Source organism: Centroberyx gerrardi, chromosome 19 (genome assembly GCF_048128805.1).
Source record: "Centroberyx gerrardi isolate f3 chromosome 19, fCenGer3.hap1.cur.20231027, whole genome shotgun sequence".
Classification (NCBI taxonomy): Eukaryota; Metazoa; Chordata; class Actinopteri; order Beryciformes; family Berycidae; genus Centroberyx; species Centroberyx gerrardi.
The window spans coordinates 20,737,110-20,762,581 of NC_136015.1; the positions used below are offsets into that span (position 1 = coordinate 20,737,110).

Here is a 25,472-nt window from a genome sequence, read left to right on the forward strand (position 1 = left end):
ACTATAAAACATGTTTAAGACCACATCACTGGCAGTCAGTAAAGAAACTGGACGTGAGGAGGGTCAGGACTTCACCTCCGCTGTCAGCCTGACAGAGTGAAAATAGACTGCAGGCAGATCGCTTAACACAACACAATACTCAGCAGTGACAACTTTGAGAGGAAAAAATTGCATTTTGTCCAGTTGAAATGTTATGACTGAATTTACATCGGATCTGTTGCCAGAGACTTCTAACAGAGCTGCTGAGGTCTCATTCTGCCATTTAGTTTCACCAGCGCTGACATGCATCTTTTCTAGCCGATATCCACAGAACACAAGACCCAGACTGAACCATGGTGGAAGTTTACCTTGTTGCATTTTCTGTATTTGGTTCGTTTAGGTTCACACTGCCCAATTACAAGTGAAGCAGGGCTTCAAAACAAAAGTCACGCTGACTCACTGGTGGGAACAATGCTACAAAACCTTTTGCTGTACTTTGTGGTAAGTGCCTGGTAAAGAAAAATAATAATCCACAAAATTAAATTTCAAAATGTCAGCTATCCCTTTAAGACCATTGCCTTGAGAGGTGATCTTTAACTTAGCTAGTACAAATCCGGTTCTATCCGGTTCAAACTGTCATCTTAGCACAACAATCGCACACCGGTAAATTACCTGACGACGCGCGTTTCTTACCTGGTAAGTAAAGTAGAACTAATTGACTAATTTACATATACTCTACTCAACAGATCTGTATAAAAGCCTGCATTTTATTGACAGCACGCTTCATTCCCTATCATACAACAGCATTAAAGTTTCTAGGAAGATAAAATAAAATGTATACACTCATTTATGCTCTGCACCCTGAACTAGCTTCTCTATAAAGGCCTGCTTCATACTGCACTATACTGTAAAGTCTACTTCATCTTCCAAGTCAAGACATCTATGACTCATCTATTGACCTGGGTCTTGTAAAAAGAAACCATATCCTATGAAATGTAGCAGCTTGATAATGAAACACATTTATTTATTTTTTTAAAAGACAAGGAAAAACTGGACCATGAGGCTTTTATCTCATTATTTTCCAAGACACCTTCTCCTCCAGCCTCCAGATGATATGTGCCAATCAAAAGAATCAGAAGAAAAAGAAAAACAGGTGCCAAACATCCAACAAGATAAGCATAAAACAAATTTCTTTTCTACTTCTGTTTCTTCACAAAGCCAATACTGAATGACGAGGATTTAACTGCCAGCAGCAGAGTGCAGCATCAGATTAACCTGTTGAATCCAGAATCTCGAGTCCCCCTAATTCCTACGCTCCTGCAAAAAGTGAGATAAGCTACACAATACAGAATAAAGCGATAAAGAACTTAGCAGCCACACAAGAAAGCTAAGCCTGGTTTTTAAGTAGCAGAAGATAGTTATCAGAAGCTGTCGGTGCCCTGTGAACAGCAGTATCTTCTCAGGTGTCGCTCAACACTTGCCCACACAAAAAAAATAAAGTATTCCACTGCATACTGAAAGGCAGATTTCAATATATTTAATGTATCTATACAGCAGAAACAGAATTCATCGGAGTGTTTTGCCACTAGGCTCCTTCTCCCTTGTGGCAAAACGCATCATTTGCTCCGCTGAGTTTTGTTTCTGCTGTGTAGTCACATTATTCAAATATGAGACGGGTCTGAAGCCTTTCAGTGCACGATCAAAAACACTCTTCTTCTCTTCTTATCAGAGGCTTGTAGAAGGGAGCGAAGGCAGAGAGAGTGGCATTAAGGAAGCAAAAGCATCGGTGGAAAGAGGTCAGATGTGAGCAATAACAGCTGAAATGCCAGCTCTCCCTCTACCGCCGTGTCATCATCGCTCGCCTCGCGCTGCCGGTGAGCCTGCCGCTCGCTCACCTTTCCGACAAGAGGACAAGTCTTTGTTTATTTGGACTCTCTCCTTGTCTGAGAGGCTGAACTTTGACTTTAAAAAACCGGCCAAATGTTTTGTTTGATTGTAAAGAAACCCGTCGTGTCAGACAACACCCAGCCACGATGACATTTGATATCATTCAGTCTACTAGATGATGATAAATGTATGACAGAATATCCAAGACACTGACACTATGAAGGAAACTCTGTGTCACTCTGCTGAATCAAAGGGGGAGCCGCCTGCTGTGCAGACCATTTCAAATATCTGCAAAGAATTAAAAGAATATGCACATCTGCAACACATAGACCTAGCCTACATCACTTTTACATTACCTGAATTTAATCATTCAATATATCTAAAATATAGAAGTTATCATTTTGTCAAAATGACCTACTATCCTGTTAAAATGATCGTTTAATTTTGCGCTATCAATCATCTTTTGAGAGGAGCTGTAACCTTTTTTCCTGCAGATATCTCGTTTTCGAATGAAAGTCTCCATATATATGTTGAGTGAACAGATGTATAGCTATACTCCATTGTAAAAAGGTATTACTGATATAGCCAGCGGATGACTCACAGCCTCCCTGTGCGGGGCATAAAGACCATTCTCCATCTTTTCAATTTGGACTGGAACCAAAGAGAAGCAAAGGTGCCAAAGTAAGAGGAGGTGCCGCAATTTTAAGCCGAGAGCTTTTACAAAGGTCAGCGTACATCATGGCGGGCGGGCCGGCGACTGAAGCGTCGGGTGGGAAGGGAAGAATAGGGGGATAAGGCTTTTTGGATGAGGTACGGATAAACAGAGGCGTAAGCGTGCACACACACATGTATGCACGTGCACACACACACACACACACACACACACAGGTTATTGAATGTGGTACAAATAATAAGCATTCACAAACAGACCCATTGGTACGGGTGTGATCACTTCAGAGCGGCTGCTTAGCCCGGCTCTATTAGCAGAATAAATGGAGGGAAAAACATTAAGGGGCCTTTTATTCACACCAAGCCCTTCATCAAGCCTGGGCAGATACGCTGTACCTTTACATTCACTGCTCATTATCAGCCTGTCATTATGCAATGGAAGGGTTCGCTTTTGACCATTGTGAGAGGTTGTGTGTTGGGGGAATTCTCAATATACACAGAAATTGATTAAACATTTTGTGCGAATGAAACAGCAAAACTGAAAGGAGAGCATCAGTGATGGATATTGACTAATGTCTGCAAATTTAGTCTATTCCAAACTGCTATATATCTGCTTTGGGGGAAAAACACTTTACCTTACATTACCTTCAATATTTATAAAATATGGGTGTACAGTATCACATCATGGAGTACCATATTTGATTTAATTTTTGTGCTATTAATCATTTTGTAATAACGTGTCACTTTCTTAAATTAAAGTGATCTAATTTTGGAACAAAACACTTAAAAAGCAACTTATCCAAGAACAGCCATGAGGAATATGAGGTGAAAAAATGACGATGTGATTCATCATTTTCGTTCTCTGAAACATGAATAAATTCACATTTTCCTTATCAGATTTAAGCCTATTCTTTTTCCAACTAAAATACATGGCTAATGGCTAGAGAAGCTTGTGAATGGACGGTTGCCAGTTTTTCCCCCAGACCCTCAGAGAAAGTCTGGGTGGGGGAAGTGAACAAGACAGCCTCTCCGCTCCATCAGTAGAAACTGTGGAAGTGCCCTTGAGCAAGACGCCGAACCTCCAAATGCTCCAGAGAAGCTGCAAAATAGACAGCAACACAAGGCTGCGGTCACACTGTGCAGCTTCCCAGTATGAATGTGTGTGTATCTGCAGCCCTCCTCCTCTCCACAGCTACTCTCCAAGGCTACTGCTGTAAATAAGAATGTGTCCTATTCAACTTGCCTGGTAAAATAAGAGTTACAAAGAAAAAACTGGAAGAACATACTCTGTTTTAGCTCGCATACCGCCTTATGAATCCATTAACAGTGAATTGCCACTATTTGCTACCTCGGGTATCTGTTATATTGTTATTCACTTCTTTTCATTTGAAAACCATGCTTAAAAAGTCAATCTTATATCACAAACTAAAATAATGTCACCTACATGATATACCACATTTTCTGTGCTTTTCAAGAGGTGTTTGCAATTAGAAATTTGTGTGTATGTATGATTTGATGTGCGTATTGTATAGGTTTGGCCTTTTTATCATAATGGGGTTTGTAAATGCTTGATGTTTACTTTTTACTTTATGTATGTGTATGATTGTGTTATTTTAAGATGGCTTTTAAGAGTTTGTCTTCCCTTAAAAGTTGTTTTTATGTCTTTCTTGTCTTTTGTTTCTTTTATCCTCTTGTGAAGCGCTTAGTAAACTGTTTTAAAAAGTCGCTATATACATCAAGTTTGACTTACTTACGTATTAGAAATAATAAAAAAAAAAAAGTAAAACCTGGGTACAGATTATTGGAGTAAATGTCAGGAATAGATTGATGATTTCATATTAATGCATGCGTTGTGAAAATGTATATATTCTTTGATAAACATCACTTCAAATGCCTGCATTGGATTGGAATGAATAAATCCACGGTGAACTTTTGTTTAAGAAGCCGAGAAGCTTTCTGCAGCTGAGAGTTGACAGCAGATGGATTCTTTTGTCAGAGCATAGTAGGAAAATATCTTATATTTCATCAGAACGATGACAAATAAAACCCCCTTGATACGGAGCGGATTTTATAAGATGGAGTGATAGCATATCTTTGGAAGCAAGTCAACAAGTCTGTTCCTTTCTCCTTACAAAAGCAAAGAGTCCGTGTGACTCAGCTGTGTTGTGCACGACAACAGAGAAATCTGGAAACAACATCATCAAAAAAGGGAGAGGAAAAAAAACAGGAATCTGGATTTAAAGAGGTAAACCTGACACCACTTTGATACTGATGGAAACTGATGGGATCTAACCAGGGGGTGGGCGATATATCGTATAATATCGATATTGTGATATGAGACTAGATATCATCTGGGATTTTGGTTATCGTAATATTGTGAAATAACTTAAATTAAATAACTTAAATGAAGTAACGTCAGCCTGTTCTGGCTAAAGTAAATGAACAATGATTGGCTTTACCTGCTCATCATATCCATATTACTTATTACTAATTACACATTATTGATTACTAATGATCATACTAATTTTCAAATTTTTCTTGTGTGCAAATATCTTATGACAGCACAAATACTCAACCCCCAAAATATCGTCACATTATCGATATTGAGGTACTCGGTCTAAAATATTGTGATATTAGATTTTGTCAATATCGCCCAGCCCTAATCCAACCTGTGACTTTTCAACTATGCGACAGTCTCTCTAACCGCAAGGCAACTCTGCCAAGTGAGGTGTTTTATTGGAACCCTAATAAATATTCTGAGAATGAGTATGAATAAAAATAGACCCCAATTCCAACGGTTCAGCTTCTTATTATTCACATCACGAGGAGAGGTGATGCAAATGAGCAGGGGTGCGCATGTTCCTTCTCTACTGGGCCTTTGTGGATCTCTTTGGTCAAGTGGGTTGCTAAAAGGCAAGGCCAGCACCGGCTCGCTCACTGGGGGTAGTATGGAATAAAAAACATCGTCTCATAACAGCAGCGAGCATCAGGTAGCCAACAGTGTACTTGAGGGGAATGAAGGATGAGAAGGGGCCACTGGAAAAGGATGGAAAATGTTACTTGGGAGGGCTCGGTTTTGAAGGATTGGAGAACGAAGGTGTTTATCGGCGTCTTACTCACCACCTGAGTGGGCTTCAGCGACTCTCCGTCAAAGTGTGTGAGCCTGGAGCTGTCTTCTGGGAAGCCGTCGCAGTCTTCCAGCTCCTGAGAGTTGCAGGGGGGCTTGTCCCTGTCAGGGTTCGCGTTCTGGGAACAAACAGGCGATACGAGAGGGAGACAGAGGCTGCGGTTACACTCCTTGTTTTGCATTTATTAACATCTAAAAGGCTTGATTTGCACAGAGGGCCTCAAGTGGGTCTGAGATGATTTTAATGAAGGGTGAGGGCGAGAGAGGAGGTGGCTAAAAATGATGTTGAACATGAGACCGGAGAGGGACTCTGGAGACCAGAGCGTGATCATGTGTATAAGACGGACAGGAGAAGAGGGCTTGGGGCAGCTGGAGGGGGAGGGGATGGAGTGACGGTGAGGACTTCAGAGGAAGGAGGGATGTTAAATGCTCAAAGTGTGGACTCTAATAACATTTGTATGGCACAAATGTGGGTGATGAGAGAGAAAGATCATTACAAAGAAGCCAGGGGCCTTATTTATAAAAGGTTCTTGCATACAAATTTTATGCTTCAGAAATCCAAGGCTGTGCTTTATGAAAATTTGATGTTAAAGTAATATTTCATATAACTAAATGTCCATTTTGATACTCTAAGGTTTTAAATTTTCTGCATTTGCTGTTCTAAACACCTGATGCGTTCCCAGGAAAAATCTTCTGGAACACACAAAGTGATAAGTTGTTGTTTTAAGTTTACAGCAACAGCAACAGCGATTTGTTTGGAAAGTGCAGTGCAGAAACACCACAGCAATGAACGCTTAGCTCATTGCAAAATAAAAAAAAATTTAAAAAAATACAAGGATACCACTTAAACCGCCGAAATTAGTGCATTAAATTTAAGATAAAAACAAATTCTACCATTACTCAAAGTATGAATGGCGTCCAGATGAGAGAGATTACACATTGCATGTCGCTTAGCGGAGTTAACGGAGAGTTGTCCTCACCAGGTCTTCAGAGGTGAGGTGGGTCAGTCTCTGGTGGATCAGGGCCGCCTGCTCATCGCTCACCACATACTCCCCCCTCCTGTCGCCCGTCACCAGCTCCAGCCACATGGGTCCCTCACTGCGCTTCTGCAGGGTCACCTCCAGGCTGGAGACACACACACACACACACACACACACACACACACATACATACATACATACCTGTAGATACATCAGCATGCAGGGCACATGGTAGACAAGCATAGAGAATGTAATGATGCTGGGGTCAAACCAGATATTGGCCTTTCAATAACAATAGCTTCAGGGCGTCACTCTGTAAAACCTGCCACATCCTGCCTGCTTAGCTGCTTATCTACCTAAAAGAATTTCAGTAGATTGGGTTTCAGTGGAGAGTTTTAGTGTCCCATGATGGTCTAAATGCTGTTTCAGAAGCTTTTCCACCCTGGCAAAACTAAAATTCTTGGGGGAAATAATGAATCCTCCTGATTTGGGGGAATTATTTGGTATAAAAATGATCAAAACTAATGCATATCGGCACAAAATATCGACATATCAGCAGCTTCAATCGAAAAATATCGTTATCGGCTGTCAAAAAGACTTCATACGTCAGACCCTATTATACTATCTGATGTCATAGATTATAAATAGGTCTGTATTTGGTGGTGAGTAGATGTGAAGGACACATAACAGGTGAGCTTCTTAATTCAGTTCCAGCCAAAGGAAAAGAGGATGGTGCTTAGCTGTCTGTCCATAAAGGGCTATGGAAATATTGCCAATACAAAAATTTGACATTTTTTTAGATATTCATATTGTAAAAGACCATTCAGATGCAGTTAGTATGCACACACACACACATAGACAAGCACACACACACTTGTCCCCAGCTAGATTACCATCCAAACCACGCATTTTTAGCTCGTCAGGGAACCAGATATTTTTGTTTGGCTGTCATAATGCCCCATGTGTATCTATGGAAACACTGTCAATACACACAGTGGATTTGGTAGTTCTTGGAGATATTCACAGTTTAAAAATGGCATCTAGATGCATACAGCACACAAATAGCAGATATCACCTGTAGATACATACAGAGAGGCAGGGCCAGGTCAGGTACACACTCCTGTCCACATCATAGAGCCTCATCCAAACCACATATTTTTAGATTTTTATTTTTACATACGCAGTAAAATTATCGCTCTCTCCCACACACACACACACACACACAAGTAGAGATCACAGGCAAGAGCCTTAAACTGAATTAAAGTGTATCGGAAAAGTGAAAAACAAACTGTGTAACATGTTTTTACAGTGAATGGAGCATTGAAGGATTTGTCTGAGAAGAGCAGGAAGCAGGGATGTGGAGTACATAAGAGAGGGAGATGAGGTGTTTAAGTGAGGGTGTGACGCAACATTATCCTTTCATGTCTTCTTCATGTATCTAATAAGCCATTAGTCAATACAAACAACCCTGTTCCTGGTTCATCTTGCAGCTTAAATCCATCAAAGTCTTTGTCTTTGCCCACAGTAGTTGTGTGAATCATGATTCTGACAACTTTTCTCATTTCAAACTTTACTTTTACAAGATCTGAATTTCTTGACTGGACCTGGATATTTTAGTGTCCAATGAGAGGATAAGTATGCTGATAGTGGTTGAGAAAAATGACTACCAACTTGGCCATATCACTCTATAGATGAAGCATTATTCTCCACAGCAACAAATATCACAACATGTGAAGTGAGAGTGGGTTTACTACATAAAATGTGCAGGAAGAGCACTATTTCCCCATGCTTTTCTGCACAATTCCCAAACTTTTTAAGACCTGGAAATTATCAAATTCATTTTCAATATATTTCCAAGCCTGCATAGCCTGCACCTTGTGTCTAAATGTGTCTGTAAAAGCCATTATGAAAGCAGGTAAACTACTCTGACTCTGGAAACTAAACTCATAAACAGCACAACTCTCATGTCTCTCTAATCCCTGGGTGGGTGGATGAATACTGTATGTTCAATATTTCATACTTCCTCAAACGTGAAACAATTCCCTTTTCTGAGATCCCTGTCAGCGTAGGTCGTATTTGTGTGAGATCTATGGCTTTGAGACTAGGTTCTCAAGCAATGAAAGTAAATGGAGGGTGAAAAAAGAAGAAGATTGCAGCTGTAAACCGATCCCCAGGGGGGAGCTATAGGTTGTGGTTCACTATTCACAGAGCTCATTTGGAGGCAATGTTCTAGCAAAGTAAAATATCGCTGTAATGTATTGAGAGGTTTCCTGTGTCACCGCCAATACGAAAGTCGAAGAGCAACTCGGAAACAGCAGCAGCGCTCGGGCCAGGCTGCTAACCTTTTGTCGTTTTTGATGATCCAGGCGCTGGCGTCCGGGTCGACGGGGGCGTGCAGCTGGCCTTGCAGCAAGGGAGGGAAACCCTGAACCCCAACGCTCACGCTGTCCGCCGTCAGCCTGAACTGCACCTGGTCTTTGGTGACGCCCTCGGGCGTGCGCACACACACCGTGATATCCTCCTCTGTCTGCTGCCAGAAGTAAATGGGATCTGAATTGAAATGGGGAGGAAACGTATGGCAATAATGTCAATGAGATTCTTGTTTTATATAGTGTCCCAGCTGTTCCAGAGTCATACATAAAACATGTAATACAATGCACGAATTGGAGGGAATTACTGCTGAATATTCAGTTACATGGAAGATGTGAGAATGTTTTTAAAAATTGAATTATCATATCGCAATTTGTGGGACTCCAAGGGCCTGGTTCACAGTGAGGTTATTAAGCAAATTCTCCTGCAATGGTTGTGCAACAATTTTAATTTTACAACCTACAGTGTTTCAATGCCAGAGGCGACATTAGCTTCTTACCTCTCCTCTCCAATGCCCAGGACTGTGAAGCTGTTGTATGCAGCCTTAAGTCTTTTTCTAACCGTACCCTACAACCAATTCTAATATTGAAGCCTTCAGACCATAAAAAAACATTATAAGTTTTCAGATGAGTGACATCCTGAGATCTCATTTCTCAAGACGGCTAGTTATTTGTTTGTGCACATTCACTGATAAAGACAATAGAGGCCTTGCACTTTCACATAAAATTTACACTCCAAATGATTTGGATTGAATATGCAACGGTTCAAAAAATTAATCTGAAGGCTTCAATTGTAAAATCCTAGTGGGAACGGGATCATGGACGCAACACTAAATGACAATGAGATTTTTACCCTCATCACCCACAAACAGGCAATCCTTTGCCGTAAAATGGCAAACCAGACACACGCAACCCAGCAACAACAAATTACCGTGTTATTTATTAAGAAGGTAACAGCCAGCGCAGAGCCACGGAGTGTGATGAATTAAAGTTACACACAGGATGACATGTTTTGTGATTGTAGCCCCCCTTGTAAAAGAACAAATTAATCCAGGCACTGGCCTCTGACTACCTCCTTTATTGGAATATGTATGAACAGCAGGGCTTCTGTCTCTCTCTCCAACTCAAGCACTCTACAGATGCTTGATAAAAGGACTTCGGCTGGCAGGCACAATAATCATACATTTTATATCCTGCCACAAATCTGATCAAAAAACAATTTTGCAGTCTCATGTCAAACCTTATGTTTAGGGTTTTCTTGACTCTGACTTCTTTGAAGAACAAGTCAGACAGGTTGTTCAATGCTCCTTCTGCTGGCTGATAAATATTTATATAAAATAAAGCCCTTCTGAATCTCTGCAGATAAGCAAAGTCTATTATCCATTGCTGATGTGAAGAGATATTCATACACTTTTTCTTTCAGGCCATTTTTTTTTTCTTCTTACTGAATTCGTGCCTCAGCTGAAAGTCTCTCCTGCCTGCAGAATGCAGCTGCCAGGCTTTTAACAACAGCAAGTGACCACATCACTCCACACTTAGCTTCATTGCACTGGCTATGACAGCTGAGTAACAGTCCAAATTAAATTTAAAATATTGCATATTCATTTCAAAACAACATATGGTTAGCAGTAGCTACACCGAAGACCTGGGGGATCTCAGTTTTAAAATTCACATCCCTAAATTGCCTGTCAGGAGACATCAGAGTGCCAGACTCTGTTTAACTCCCTCACACTCATCTGTTAAAACTCACTTAATTGTCACATATGGCTAGTTGAAATATTAAATGTTGTGTGTATTGTTACGAGGTCAAATGTATTCATTTTGTATCATTATTGTATTTACATCATTACTTTTGTAATGTAACCAAAGCTGTCTTTTTTACAGTCTGTGTAACGTTTATAATTGTTTGATATTCTTTGTTTGGTTTTATTTCAGTATCACTTAATCAAGTGGAGCTTTAGAAGAAGAAAATTAGAAGACAAATGAGCGGACTGTGGAGGATTTTTTTCTTTCTTTCATGGGTATAGCACAGTGGCATTGATTACACATTTGTTATAAGTGCGTTCCACTCATCTCAAAATTAAAATAACTGCTCACCAGGGCAGAAAAATGATGTTTCGGTCCACTGTTGTGGTCAAGCTAAACACGAGACAGAGAAACATGGGAGCTATGGAAGATGTGAGGATGAGAGAGAGGGGAGGGGTCTCTCCTGACCCGAGTCATCCTGTCTGCCAGCACTCTTAAATAGAGAACTATCTGCCAACACGCTCACATACAACACTCTGTGTTTGCTGGCAAAGCCTAAGCACTGAAATTGGTCCAATTACGACGTCGCAAACAAACACACAGACATGCTCCGTTTCTGGCAGCCATGTGAGGAACTGAGACAAGTTCATTATCCGCTTTTGTTGTCGACTCAATCAACAAAGAAAACTAATGAGGAGGAGAGGAGTGAGCTGCCAAGTCCATCTCTTCGCTCCCCATCTTCTTCCGTCTTGAATGTTCTCTCTCCATCTCTCTGTCGCTCTCTCCGTCTCTATCGCTCTCTCCCACTTTCCCACTCAATTACTTTATTGGCATAACTGCTGAACAGAAACATATAATTCCAAAGCAGTGAAATAAATGTAAAATTTCATAACAAATAACATTCATAAACGATCCATACACTCACTTTTAGATTAGATTTAGATCGTATAATTAACTGTATAATCGCTCTCTCTTTTTAAAAAACAAATATCCCATTGCAATTTGTTGATACCCCCCCTTCACCATCAGAGTGGCATGAGGTCACATCCATCTCTCCTGCCCCCTTTGCATTTCCTCTCCCATCACTTACACACCTCTTTGAAGATGTCTACCCTCTTGACATCTAATCCACTCTTCTGCTCCATAAGGAGAAAGGCAGAGCACTGATAAAAGGATCGAGTACAAAGCTGCCATTATCCGGCCTCTATACCATCGCACACATGCATCTTACCTCGTCTGGGTTTTCTTGGGTCTTTCGAATCTTTAGAAAGCGTGGATAGCCGTTGTCTGCTTGTTGGGGTTTGTGGGTGTATTTTTGTAAGAGGGGAAATGGAAACATACGGTCTGGTTTGAAAGTTTAGTTGTGAAACTCGCGACAATCGCTCATTCTTTTGTATTTGTTTGATAGCAAGGGCTGAATACAGGAATAAGGATTCTATGAAACCCAAACTCCAATTTAATCACAAACCTTTAAGATATGATTATAATTGCATGTGGAATACTAAAATTAAGCCAAGTCAAGAATCTAAGAGTGCAAAATAAAGAATAATCCCAGTTTCTATGTTACCATATTACCCCAGTGACTTGTATTTTGGAGAGATTTTATAAAAACAACAACAAAAAACAAAAAAACCAGACATTTCAATCCACCACACCAGCTAAGAAAAGAAACATTGTGACGTAGGCGTTTCAGGGACACAGTTTATCACCGACACACGTCATCCAGGACCACAAATCAATGGCCTGGAAGGATGTCTATGTACACAGATACAGATTACAAGGTCTGATAAAAGTACCCGTTCTGATTTGAAAATATTCTGCTCGCCTGCTCTGTTGTTTCTATGGCTACAACCCAACTAGACGGTTTGTGTCTTCAACCTGGAGCTCTTGAGGGTAATGAGCGGAAGGACTGAAATGTGCCTTCAAAACAAGCAACCGCAACCGCAACCGCATGATGAATCCCATCTTAACCAGAAAGGGTCTCATCAGAGAGAAGCAAAGAAATGACGGGTATGGTGATGTCAGCTCTTTCATGAGGGAAGGCTGTAGCTCAGGGCCCAGATGATGTTTATATTTCACTTTGTTTCAACAGTTTTACAGCCTGGCTTGTTCATTCTCTGGCTGGCAATAAAAAAAGATGTCGCTCTCTCGCTGTAAATATGATCAATGCCAATCCATGTCAGAGCCTCTTTCAGTGTTTTATCAAAGTCTCAAGCATGAGGGAGATCGTGTCAGACCTTGAGACACGACATCACGACCTTGTCTAGATTACGGCTGCCTGAACTCTTCTGACATAGAGAGCTAAGGCTGAAACATAACATGGGCGGTGGGTTGAAGACCAACAAACTGCAACTGGATATTGGTTATTTAAAAAGGATAACAAGTAGGCATTGGGTCTCACTGTCATGTTTGGTAATAGGACTTAAATCCACTCCAAACAATTCAATTACACTAAAATAGACCAAACAGAAACCCCATAAAGAGCCAAAAAGTGTTTTAGGAGAGCCAACTTTGGAAAATGACCTTGAAATGACGGTTGGTTACCTGTCAAAGCACCCGGTGTAGCTGCTTTAACAGGTAGAGAAACTACTAGCCACGGTTCTAGTTTTCTAGCCGTGGGCTGGCGGCCGGTGTGGGTGGTTTTCCCATGAGCACCTCGGACCCACCTGTTGTCTCCACCTCCATGGGCTCGGCGGCAGGCTGCTCCACAGGCCGGCCGTCCACGTGTGTGAAGACGAAGGGTTTCTCTGAGGCCACCATCAGCCCTTTACCCTGCGGCTCCACTGCGGCGTAATGAGGCACCGACTTCCCCATCAGGACCCTCCTCTTCCTCACCTCGTACTTCTTCTCCTGACCTGAGCGCGGGAAAAAAAGGATAAGAGTGTTAAAGAATGCTATGCAAAAGTAAAAATCCTACTTATTGCCCCTTAAGAAGTTACATTCACCCTAAAAACAAAAATCATAGTGGAGAGTTCATTCCTAAAAACGCTATACATCTATTTTGAAAGAAGAAAAATGATAAACTGAAGCTCATCATTTAATATTTCTAAAACATAGAGGATCCAGTCTGGAAAAGTGTTCGCATTTTGTCAACCACAGACTGAAGTTACCTACTATCCTTTAAAAAGAACATTTGTTTTATTTTTATCATATTAATCAATTTGTGAGACTAGGTGTCAATATTTTTTCTAATGATGGCTACCTCATTTTACAACTTAAAACAAATGATGGTGCATTTTAAAAAGGAGAGCAGTTAATAGTTTTTTCCCTGACAAGTCTCTCCTATAGTGAGGGTCAAGAGAGACCGGACACTTGATGTCGCCATCAAGAGACAAAACTCTGGAGCTGCTCGGCTGACACTGAGTGGCAGCTCAAATCTGTGATCTGTGGCACATTTTCAGGTTTATTCCTGTTACCAACACAAGGAAACAAAGCTTAATCGAACACGCAAGTCACATGTCAATTTAATGTCAATATTAACTGAGAAAATCTTGAATACATCTCATATTACAGCATTGACTTTCTGGTTTTGACATTTGAGAGAGTTGTTCATGTTCGCAAATATTGACTGAACTGTCTTAGATCACAAGAATACTAATGTGAGTATATGAAGAATATATTAATACTGGTGTTACGCTGCATTGAAGCATATTATATGACAAAATTAATTTGAAGACCAAAGATTCCCTCAACACACTAAACTAAACACTAAACCAACAACAAAAGATTAAGCTACAGCTATCAGATATCAAAGGGCTGCATCTAAAAATCCTATGAAATGAGGAAGGGACTCTCAAAAGGCTGCGTCTAATTTTTTCATTCTGTCTCTCCGATCTTTGAGTTATTAATCAATGTCTTTCATTCACAGCAAGCGCCAAGAACTTTAATGAAAATTCTTTGTGCCAATGTTTGCTTCAGACTACACTAATCTCATCAGGGACATAATAATTAAACTCAATCGATGGCCGACTATGACTAACTTCCCAGCATGCCTTAATTAACAAGGACGGCTGTAGTCTAATGGACACACAGACTACAATTGTAAAAATGCACATGAAGGTGAAACAACAGGATTGAAATGTAGATCTTAATTCACACCTAACTATTAATCACACGTCTGTGTAATCTTACTACATGGTCAATTACCAACATTAGGATGGGTCGGCACTCCACTCACCCTGTCCTGCGGCGTCGGCCACTGTGATCCACTCGAGAGACACCGAGTATCCACTTCCCTTGGTTTCCTCCGAGTCTTTCTGGATGCGGAGCAGCAGGACCTCCAGGGTGTGGACTCCCTCCTGGACATGGGACAGGCTGTGGAGGATGGTGAAAGGCTCGCCCATCTCTTCACTGAACAGCGGCTACAGGCACAGAATCAACACACAAGGGCATTTTAACACAGATGACACAGACAGTGAAAGAAACAGTAAACGGTGGGCAAGATATAACTAAAGTAATGATCCACTATGTTTTCATATAAATAAATGTCCATTTTGCAACTCTCTTTTACCAATTGATATAACACAATAGTGATTCAACCTATACCCAGTTCAAGAAAGCTTTTACATTTTCTGTTCTAAACACTCGGTGTCTGGTAGGTCTTTCCCGGGAAAAATCCTCTGCCGCACAGGAAGTGATGCGTTTTACTTTACCAGAAACAGCAACAGCGGTTTGTTTGGAATAAACAGAAGAAGAACTGGGTAGTTAGCATGAGCAGCGATAGCCACCATGGCTGAACAGACAAAGAAAGGAGCGCCACCTGCAGAAACTCAAACTGCATCAACAGAAAATCCAACGAAAAAGACGTCACAGTCCCGCCTAAACTGTTTGATTGACAGGTGATCTCTGGGAAGCACAGTGCAGAAACACCACAGCAATGAGCAACAAAGACGGAGACAAAATAAAAACAGATTCACAGATTACTACTCAATTAAAAATCAATATAATTTTAGATTTCCTTTTACATTTTAGCTGACTTTCTGGCTGTTAGTGGACATTGTGGGAATTGAACCTGTGACCTTTCAGTTAGAGGATGGCCTCTTTAAGAACTGTGTCAGCCTGCTGCACATATTAAAATATATCTCCACAACCATTTTTAAATCAAAACAATAGATAGATTCATGGTGCAAACACTGCAGGTCTATTGAGCACCCAATGATGAGAAATTCTCTTTTAGCTCTGTCCTTGGTTATTTAATCTTCTCTAATATTATTTATTTATTTAGATAGTTATTCATCTCTATTTAATTCTTCTCCTAGCACTTTTCCCTTACATTATCATTCTATGGTCACAGGAATATTGTTAGGGCTCTGTCTCTGACCCTGCTCCCCTTATTATTGATTACTCATAATGTGTGGGTGATCTGGGAATTTATTTTACTGCACTCCTTGTAAAATCACTCTGGCTGGGAGCGTCAGCTAAATACCTTAAAGTGTAATTGTAAAAGTTAGAACTTGTGAGGAGGTTGAGGGAGAGTGAAAAGCATTTAGGCAGACAGTTTGAGGAGCAATACATCGATTAAATGGCATCTTGTCTTGCCCGAAAAACTTCAGTTCAGCACTTAAGCACTTAAGTTCAGAGGGATGAGGGATGTGCACTCCTTGCACTATTTTTTCATGATTAGAAAGGAGAGAGAGCAACATCCAAGTTAATGTAGCTGTAAAATATTATTGACCATAAACCCTGAGCACCAAATGAGCAAACATTGCCAAATGGATTGAAATGGTCTATATTGTTGTGCTTTACAAAAGTGATGTTTATATTCTGTCAGTAAAATGTAAATTTGATATAGTATTTCTAAATCAGTGTCCACCATTATCTGGTTGAAAAAGGTGCTGAGAAGCTTGACTTTAATGATAACTGTGTAAGTGGATCTTGTTTATTAGTCAGTTTTAATCATGGGATTAAAAAAACAAAAATACACAAAACGAAGTGAAAGAGGCAACACGGCTCGGTTCTGATCCTTGAGCACTGACACTTAAACCTGGTAACATTAGAACGTAGGAAGTTACTGACTCAAAGGCTTAATCCTTCATTACACATTCCACTCTTGAACTTTGCATTCGGATTTGCATTAAGTCTGCTTGGTCAGAGAGTGAACTCTCACTTGTAACCAATCCCAACCTCATGCCTGTTATCAGGATTAAGTGAACAAAGACTCTTCTAATCAAAGACTTCATCCCTCACTGCTGCAAGCCAATTTCTAAAGTCTGGCTATCCTTTTTTAATACTCAAACTGGTTCTGATGCTTAAATTTGGATACTAGCTCAAAAACAACACTTCTTTTGATACCTTTCTATGTTAAATGAAAGGACATTTCATTATACAAGACAGAAAAGTATTTTTTGCTTAACATTTGTAGGCTACATGCCAACTGCTTTTCCTGAATAGCTGAATTGCTGTGCCAGAGAGTGTGTAGGAGCAGAAAAGTTCTATCAATGTTGTTGCAATTCTTACGAGTCGCCAATAGAGGTCGATAAAGATCATAGATTACTTAATTCCCCTTTAAAGTGACAATGAAACATTTTGAGAGCATCTTGCTTCCTTAATGTGATATTGAGGCGGGACTCAACACAGGGAGGGATCAGTCAAAAGTGTAAAGACCAGTTAGGGACAGAAATGCAGTTTTATATTAGAAATTGAGTTTTTATGTTCGCCTCCTGGTACACGATGATGTCACCAGTAAAGATTTTCTGTTTTCCAGGAAGTAAAAATAATGAGATTTTGATATACATACACAAGAAAAAAAATTGTCCTTTTTTTGCATAAATTGTCAACTAGGCGTATGGTATAATAGTATGAATGAGCTAAAAAGACAAAAAAGTCATTTTTAATTTCAGTGTGACTTTAACTTCACACACTGCTAGATTACATAGCAACTGATATATACAACTCTTCTAATTTATAGAAAACACAACACGGTTGCCACAAAATTTGTCTGTGCAGTACTGCAAACTGAACTTAACCCAGCTGCTATTTTGTTCTTACCTCCCACTTGATGTGGGAGCTCTCTCCCCTCTTGCTGGTGCGGAGGAGGAAGAGCCTGCCGGTGCCGTCGGAGAGAGCTGCCCAGGTCGCCGAGGTGAGGCTGAGGGAGGCGCACAGTCGATCCTCACACCGGCTGGAGTCAGCGGTCATACGGTAGACCTCTCTAGGCTTCCCCAGGGCCGTGTCCTGGATTCACACAACAACACACCTGTCAGTCAGCGTTATATTCACAAAACGCACAACAGGAATCAGAGTTTTTCATACAGAAATATAAGATATATTTGATTCCTGCAGAGCTGCAGGCAGGAAGGTTGAATGTCAGTTGTGTGTTAGTGGAGAAAAGGGAGTGGTGAGAGACAGATGCTGTCACTACTGCACTGAAGCTAATAGAAAGATTGTATAATAATGTAAAATGGAAGGCATGTCCATTCTTACTTCTGCTTAGTTCAACCAACCTATCAAATTACACTCTTTAGTCTAGTCTCATGTCTCACAAAGACTCAAATGGGGACACTTAATGACAGCGGTCTTTGAACTACTAAAGAAGGAAAAGGTTATTGCTTTCATACTGAACTGGCCAATCTAATCCCATAAGAAAATTCAGCCACTGACGTCTGATATGAAAACTCATGGTAAAAAACATAATTTGCTTACTGCTCTTATTGCCAAGGAGGATGTGAGAGAGAAGACGTGTCCATCAAAGAAAATAAAGTTATCAACCCCCATGTGACTGGGCTTCACATGTGATTCACGCCTGTTTTTTCAGAGCCTTATTAGTAATAGACAGATATGCCACCACATGAGCATCAATTACTCATTGCATGAGGTAACAGTGTTTCAAAAGGACTGGGCAGCAACTGCCCTGTCGTTGCCATGGAGCGTGATACTGTGTATTATAGTGGTGCCTTAATGTGCAATGCACCTTTGAGATCATTTTCTCCTGCAGCCGCGCTGTTAGTGACCCGAGCAGAGTGTGAATTGTCCATGTACAATGCCTGCCACCGTCCCTTCAAATGTACACAAAAGACTTGCCAGGAACAATAATTATCATGTGATGATTGTAATTAGAATTTGCTCAACACATTTCCATAAAGAGTCATTTAATGATGCCACTGAAAGCCAGTAATACTGCCTCTCAGGCCATCATTCAGGCCAGTTTGGACAGAAAACGGCAATGCGGCACCAATTATCCTTAATCATGAACAATGCTGCCTGTCTTACACATAAAAGAAGTCTCAACTGAGAAGGTCATTGTCCTGATTTTGCTCCTCATCTTAGTGTCTTGTATTGGGTAACAGAACTCGATCAGTAGCTCTTATCAATTCTTTAATTGGTCCTGTGATCAACAACAGACACGCTGAGGACTTTGCGTTCTGAGTTTGAGATTCTGCAAAATCATATGACGGACAAAAAGTAAAATAAAAAGCAGAGTTATTCCCCATCAATAGTACTGCATCTCTGTCCCTCTGTCCATCTGTCTGTCTGTCTGTCTCTCTATCTCTCTCTCTCTCTCTAACAGTTCAGTGTCTTCAGTAGGAAATAAGCAAGATGGTGTAATGTTAACGAGCCAGACTAAATTATGCAACATTTGGAACTTCAACATTGTGAGATTTTTGCAAAGATCATTTGGACCTAACATTACCAGCCAAAAATGCATGTCAGGCTGATGCTGCTATTACAGAAGTATTTGGTCGCCACCTACTGGTCTGCTACATGCACTAAAACCCATCAACAACTCCACTATAACAGCAGAATCAGAATCACTTGACACCTGAGGACTTCAGAGAAAAAGCAAGAGGGTTTTTAGATTCACGAGCTTACCAGAGTGACGGTGAGATTGAGAACCCGTCCCTTGCAGTCCACAAAGAAAACACTGTCTTCATACCAGGGGTCTAAGTGCAGGTAATTGTACATGCCAAAAGCACGCACATGATCCAGGGTGTACTGACTGTCCTTCAACTTGACCTCCTCCACAGCTGCAGCACAGAGGAAAGGGCAAAAGGTTAGGATAAATGGCATGGAAATGAGGGAGCACTCCACAATGTTTACTTTTTTTCCAGGCTGTTTTTATCTACAGTATTGTCAACATGCTGTGGTCAAGAGAAGTGCCAAAGAGTGTGATAATGCTCTTCTTGGCTTCTCATTCTCATCATGATGTAACTACATTACAGCCTACACAGTGCAGCTGTCTCTATAGTCTAAATCTACAACAGACTAACTTTTGTCAGTTACAGCAGAGCTACAGTGGTGCTTCTCAAATATTTTCATGTCACCGACCCCCCAAATAGACACAGTAGTTCACAGATTCCTATTAGGATTTTTTTCCCCTGGTACCATATATGGGAAGACGCTTGTTACTGTTGTTGATTTAGTTTTGTCTGTCTACGCTGTACATGTGGAATAGTGGTGAGAGTGAAACCTAGGATTAGAATAGCTGTTCCTTAAATGTAATAAAAGAGTGAATTAAACTAAAGTGAAATTAAACTGTTCTTCACTTTGGTGGTGGGCCCCTGTAAACCCCTCCAAGGACCCCTGGAAGTCCCCAGACCCCACTTTGACCACCACTGAGCTACAGTGTTAGAGTAGAGCTAGAGTAGCTTCATGCAAATAGCATCACCAAAGTGGATTTTTAATTATCTGCAACCTCTGGAAATGTGTAGCTCCATAATAGGCACACATAAGAGTAAGTCAGCTTGTTGACTGGTGTTTAATAACATCAGTGATAGAAGTTGTATCAGAGCTTTTAGCCTGGTGTCAGTTTGTGCTATGAGGCTTCCCAGCTAACTGTAGCTATGTAGTTTCTCTCACCAGCATCCAGCTCAACGTTGTAAGTTGGTATGGGATCCAGAGACAATCTGTAACTCTCAAAGTTAGGATCCAACAGCTCCCTGTTGACCTTCAGAGAGTAATTCGATGCAGCCATGTCTTGATAAATCTGACTGGCTTGTTCACAAGAGGAAAAAACAGTCTGTACAGCAAGATGATGATGATGATGTGGGCAAGGCACGCGCTTCCTGTTTTGTAGCACACGGCGCCATTTTAGAACGGACACGGATTGCTGTAGTCGCTTATGGGAAGTTGAGTTCTCGTTTTATTCTTCCTAAAATTCTTCCTATATCGTGATAAATGTTCTTATTTCGTATTCTCCCAACAAATATACCTCTTAAGACGAATTATATTACCATACTAGCTTTTTAAACAGTGATGCGGTCGGTTGGTGGCGAATTCAGTGATGCGCGAGCGGAACCGTTAAGCTTTTGTGTGCGGCGACGGTTCGGTTATGTAAAGGGACTGTATGTTCCCCAGCTGATCCAGATCGACAAAGGTAACGTCTACCTGATAGATGAAATAATACCGTTTTTGTCTCTTGCCATAAGATTGTTTGAACCAAACTAACATCGCTCTTGTTTGTATATGATTTCAGATAGATCATGAGCAAAGATTCCCAAATGAGGGCTGCAATAAATCAGAAGTTGATAGAAATGGGGGAACGTGAGCGGTAAGCGAGCTTTCCTCTGCAGTGATTGACGTGCAGTTGTAGTGATGAATCGGTGGTGTAGAGACAGCAGTCCCATAATCCCATACTTAAATGTTTAAATGTCTGGGTTCAGGTTGAAAGAATTGCTCAGGGCAAAGCTGGTGGAATGTGGATGGAGGGATCAGCTGAAAGCACACTGCAAAGGTAAGAGTGTGTGTGTGTGTGTGTGTGTGTGTGTGTGTGTGTGTATAAAATCAAAGATGTTTGGTGCATTTGTGAAGAAGTGAGAGAGGTGAAGTATACAGATTCAGTGAGATATGAAGGTGGCTTGGCGAGGGAGTGATGGAGACTTCCTGAAACACTTGTACACTCTTTATTTTTATCAAACTGAATCTGTAAAGCAACTAAATCTTCTGTTCAGATGTGATCAGGGAAAAGGGCCTGGAGCATGTCACAGTGGAGGACCTGGTCACAGAAGTCACACCAAAAGGCAGAGGTATTGTACAGTGGTTAATATATACAAGCACAACAGCATCATCAAGGCCAATTATATGTAGTAGGGCTGCAACAAACCTTTATTTTCATCAGCGATTAATCTATCGATTATTTTCTTGATTAATTGCTTCATCATTTAGTGTATAAAATGTCAAAAATAATGACAAATGCCCATCACAAGTTACCAGAGCTCAAAGTGTTTCTTAAAATTCCTCACTTAGTCTGACCAGCAGCCAAAAAAAACCAAAGTATTCATTTTATAATGATGTGAAATGAGAAAAAGGTCGCAAATTTTAGCATTTGTGAAGCTGCATCCGGGAAATGTTTGGTATTTTTACTTGATAAATGACTAAAACGATTCATCGATTATCAGAATTATAATCGATTCATTTTCTGTCAATCGAGTAATCGTCTCAGCACGAATATCAGCACTAATTTCCATTCGGAGCGACACTGAGACATAAAGACAGTCAACTCTGTAAATATAGGCAGCAAACGTTGAATCAACTGTGTTTTCACAGGCGTTGGTTTATGTCAAGTTGTGTTATAACTTCCTAACACTTTTTCCTTTTGATCTTTTGTTTCCCCTCTCTCCTCCGCAGCACTCGTACCTGACAGCGTGAAGAAGGAGCTCCTGCAGAGAATCAGAGCGTTTCTAGCTCAACATGCAACCCTGTGAATGAGACGGCTCCGGTCTATAGGCATTTTTTTACTCGCTGTAGGTCCACAATTAAAATCAAGTGCAGATGTTTGTTCTCATTGTGAGCAACGCTGAAGTGTTATTTTTATTTTGTATCATGTGTTTTGATATTGATTTTAGTTTGTTGTTATGCAACAGTTTTGGAAAAAAATAAAATAAAGCCATGCCTATTTTTGGTCATTGAGGGTCCTGTCGTTTTTATTTTAATTTTTTTACAGAAATGCTACAGTGGGAAAAAAAACACTCTTTTTGTTGGATGAATGAATGACAAGCAAAAATGTTAACTTTTGACAACAGGTTATTGTTATTTCACCATCTTTTTCTTTGCAAATGGCATGAGTAATGGTTTGAGCTAAAAAATAAAATGTGTGACAGAAATACTAGTGTTTTCTTGTCATACCTGTTTGTGGAGCAATGCAGTTCTGCTGGACATTATGCAAGAAGACAGAAATGTCTTTTGGGTAAATACTTCTAGTGTTATCATGGAGTATGCATGATTTATTGTCCTTCCTGATAAATTGTGTAAATAGACACTACTATATTTCTTTCAAAAAATAATCTACAAAGTTTTCACTGTCAAAAAGCATCCAATACGCATCCTTTTTATTCCTTTTTTCGTGCTAGAACGAGGAAGAGAATATAGTATCTTGAGGGGAAAAAAATCCTTCATCCATTGCTGTGGTCAATCAATTTTCACACACAGCTCATGCCGCAGTATTGTTTTACATCACAACAATGGAGTTATGTAACTTTCCCCGTGTGTTTTGTCCCAGATGCACTGATGCCCTCGCTCACATCACGCATCAATGTCTGAACCTGCTGAGCAACATATCTGCTCTTGTTCCCTTGTCCATTTACCTTCAGACCTTGTGAAAAGAGCAAGTCGATTGATCTCACATTCCTTATACGACTGCTAATACTCGTCTGACAGGGTTATTTATACTTTTATTGTATGTGTGTGGTGTGAGAGCTTGTGTGTATGTTATGATTATATTTGTAAGTTTACATGCAGTAGTCGATTTGAAGAGGGATGCGAGGGGATGCCATCCCCCTTGAAATAAAAATTGTCAAAAACCATCCCCTTTGTAACACTGCCATCCCCCTTTCATCCCTCTTTATGGCACAAAGATATCATTTAATCAAGAAATGTGTAAGCCACTTATTATAGAATATAGCACATCTGCACATCTGGAGTTTTCACCTAGTTTGAATTTTGTTGTTCAAGTGGCAGGTAGTCACCGTCAAAGGGAGGAAGTCCTTTGTGTGTTGTTCTCACGAAAGCCCAAATCAAGTTTGACTAACGATCATGGGACTTAGAGCACAAGCGTTTACTCTAGTATGTGCTGAATTTTGTGCAGTGGCTCATAATTTGATTACTGCTTTGGGTGTTTGGGGACCAACTCATTATCTGATACCTAACATCCCTAACTTGCATGTCTTTTGAATATAGAATTAGCTTTGTGCTGTTACAATATAAACAAAGGAGTGAACAGCTGGTCCCCTACCCTCCATGCTGTCTTCTTCACTATCAAATTGTTTGTCTCCATAAGACCCCACCATCCCCCTTGAAATTTGTGTACAAATCGACTACTGTTTACATGTGTAGGTGTTTATGTGTAGCTGCCTTGTGTGTTGGCTCTGTCAGTGAATGTGTGTGTGTGTGTGTGTGTGAGAGTTTTCCCAATACACCAGAACTTGGCCCACAACACTTCCAGAAGGTTCAACAATAAGGTTTGGAGTCCCAGAACCAGCCACAACATCTCACTGTGTGATTTAGAAACAGCATTGTTCCAACAATCAGAGACTAATGGGATGGAGGACCTAACTGGCTTGAAACAGGCTGCTCACCAGTTCAGTGAGTCATACCAACAATCATGTAACAGCTGGCTCCATGCTTAAGACGTCCTATTCAGTAGTTCATAAACCAAACTGTATTAAGTCAAGTCAAGTTTATTTCTATCAAAAAGCATGTCTCAAGGGACTTTAGCTGTCAACTGCCAATCAGCTTCTTTGTTTCCCTGCTTATGTGATTTTGTTTTGTTTACAGTTCTGTCTGGCAAGTGCAAAGTGGACTAGAAGTCGACTACAGCCATTCAAAGATTCCCAGTTCCCTTCAACTTTTAATTTGAAAGACCACAGGAATAAACATCTAAAAAGTGATGCTTGGAGAATGGTTGCATCCATCTTTGGGGTCGATAAGCTCTTAAGTAATTTTATAGATTTTTTTAGTGCTTGCTAGATAGCTATGCAATACCAAAGCAGCAAAAAACTTGATTTGACCTTTAAAAACTTTGTGCCCGCAGACCATAGATGTAGTCAGAGCCTCTTGCACAATCGGTCAGAATCGAGCAACATATCAACCAAGTTGCTCATCTGCCTGTTAGTCATCTTCCTCCTCTGCTCTCACAGAACCAAGTTGTTTTCTTCCTTAATGCCCTTCTGTAACTTTTGACAGTGTATCCAACAGGCTAACCCAGCTTTCATGCTGCTGTTACAGGTTGCAAGCCTTTTGCAGTCCTAAACTGTCACGTTCTCTTTGTGTCCAGCTTCTCAATTCACAGCAGACACCGGCCAAAATTATAGTTGAGACATTTATTAATATACACAAAATGATGTAACACTCCCTTGTGCTAATTAGGGATTGCAAAGGAAATGGGGATATGAGACAGAAGGGTTGACGAAAGGACACAGACGATATGACAAAGACTGGACATGGTGATTAATGCTGAAGTGACAATAATAGTCTGATTTCTGTCTATTCAGGATGCAGTGGTATACTAAAAATATTTTAGGGCCTTGGACAGTATGAATAGTCAAACTTGTCCTGTGTTTTTTTGTTTGGTTTTCCTTTTGGTTGTTGCAAAATGTTTGTGTTAAAATATGGTTGTAAAAATTCCATAGCAGCAGAATGTCTTTACTTAATTTACTGCTGCTGCTCCAGTGTCAAAAGTAGGCCTAAATTTGATGTCTTGTTCATATAGTATTTACCCAGCTCTTCATACTGATAACTCTTTAACTACACCCGTAACCCCTAGTCCTTAACATATTGTGTTCA

At 40.4% G+C, this 25,472-nt stretch overlaps 2 protein-coding genes across 2 annotated transcripts in view; one reads left to right on the forward strand and one right to left on the reverse strand.

Annotated features, from left to right (window-relative positions):
• nudcd1 (NudC domain containing 1) overlaps positions 1-20,707 on the reverse strand; it is a 26,171-nt gene extending 5,464 nt beyond the window's left edge. The window contains exons 1-8 of the mRNA XM_078290414.1: positions 20,553-20,707; positions 19,566-19,720; positions 17,745-17,930; positions 14,935-15,118; positions 13,424-13,612; positions 8,985-9,192; positions 6,643-6,787; positions 5,656-5,781 (exon numbers count right to left, since the gene is read on the reverse strand). Coding sequence (XP_078146540.1) covers positions 5,656-5,781; positions 6,643-6,787; positions 8,985-9,192; positions 13,424-13,612; positions 14,935-15,118; positions 17,745-17,930; positions 19,566-19,720; positions 20,553-20,667 — 1,308 coding nt within the window. The 5' untranslated portion in view covers positions 20,668-20,707. The remainder of the gene's footprint in view (positions 1-5,655; positions 5,782-6,642; positions 6,788-8,984; positions 9,193-13,423; positions 13,613-14,934; positions 15,119-17,744; positions 17,931-19,565; positions 19,721-20,552) is intronic.
• A 256-nt stretch (positions 20,708-20,963) lies between these two features.
• LOC139908365 (transcription and mRNA export factor ENY2-2-like) lies at positions 20,964-22,591 on the forward strand. Its single transcript, XM_071895031.2, has 5 exons — positions 20,964-21,069; positions 21,169-21,243; positions 21,356-21,426; positions 21,644-21,718; positions 22,320-22,591. Exons 2-5 carry the CDS (start codon positions 21,176-21,178, stop codon positions 22,394-22,396), a joined length of 291 nt encoding a protein of 96 aa, XP_071751132.1. The 5' UTR covers positions 20,964-21,069; positions 21,169-21,175; the 3' UTR covers positions 22,397-22,591.
• The last annotated feature ends 2,881 nt before the right edge of the window (positions 22,592-25,472 follow it).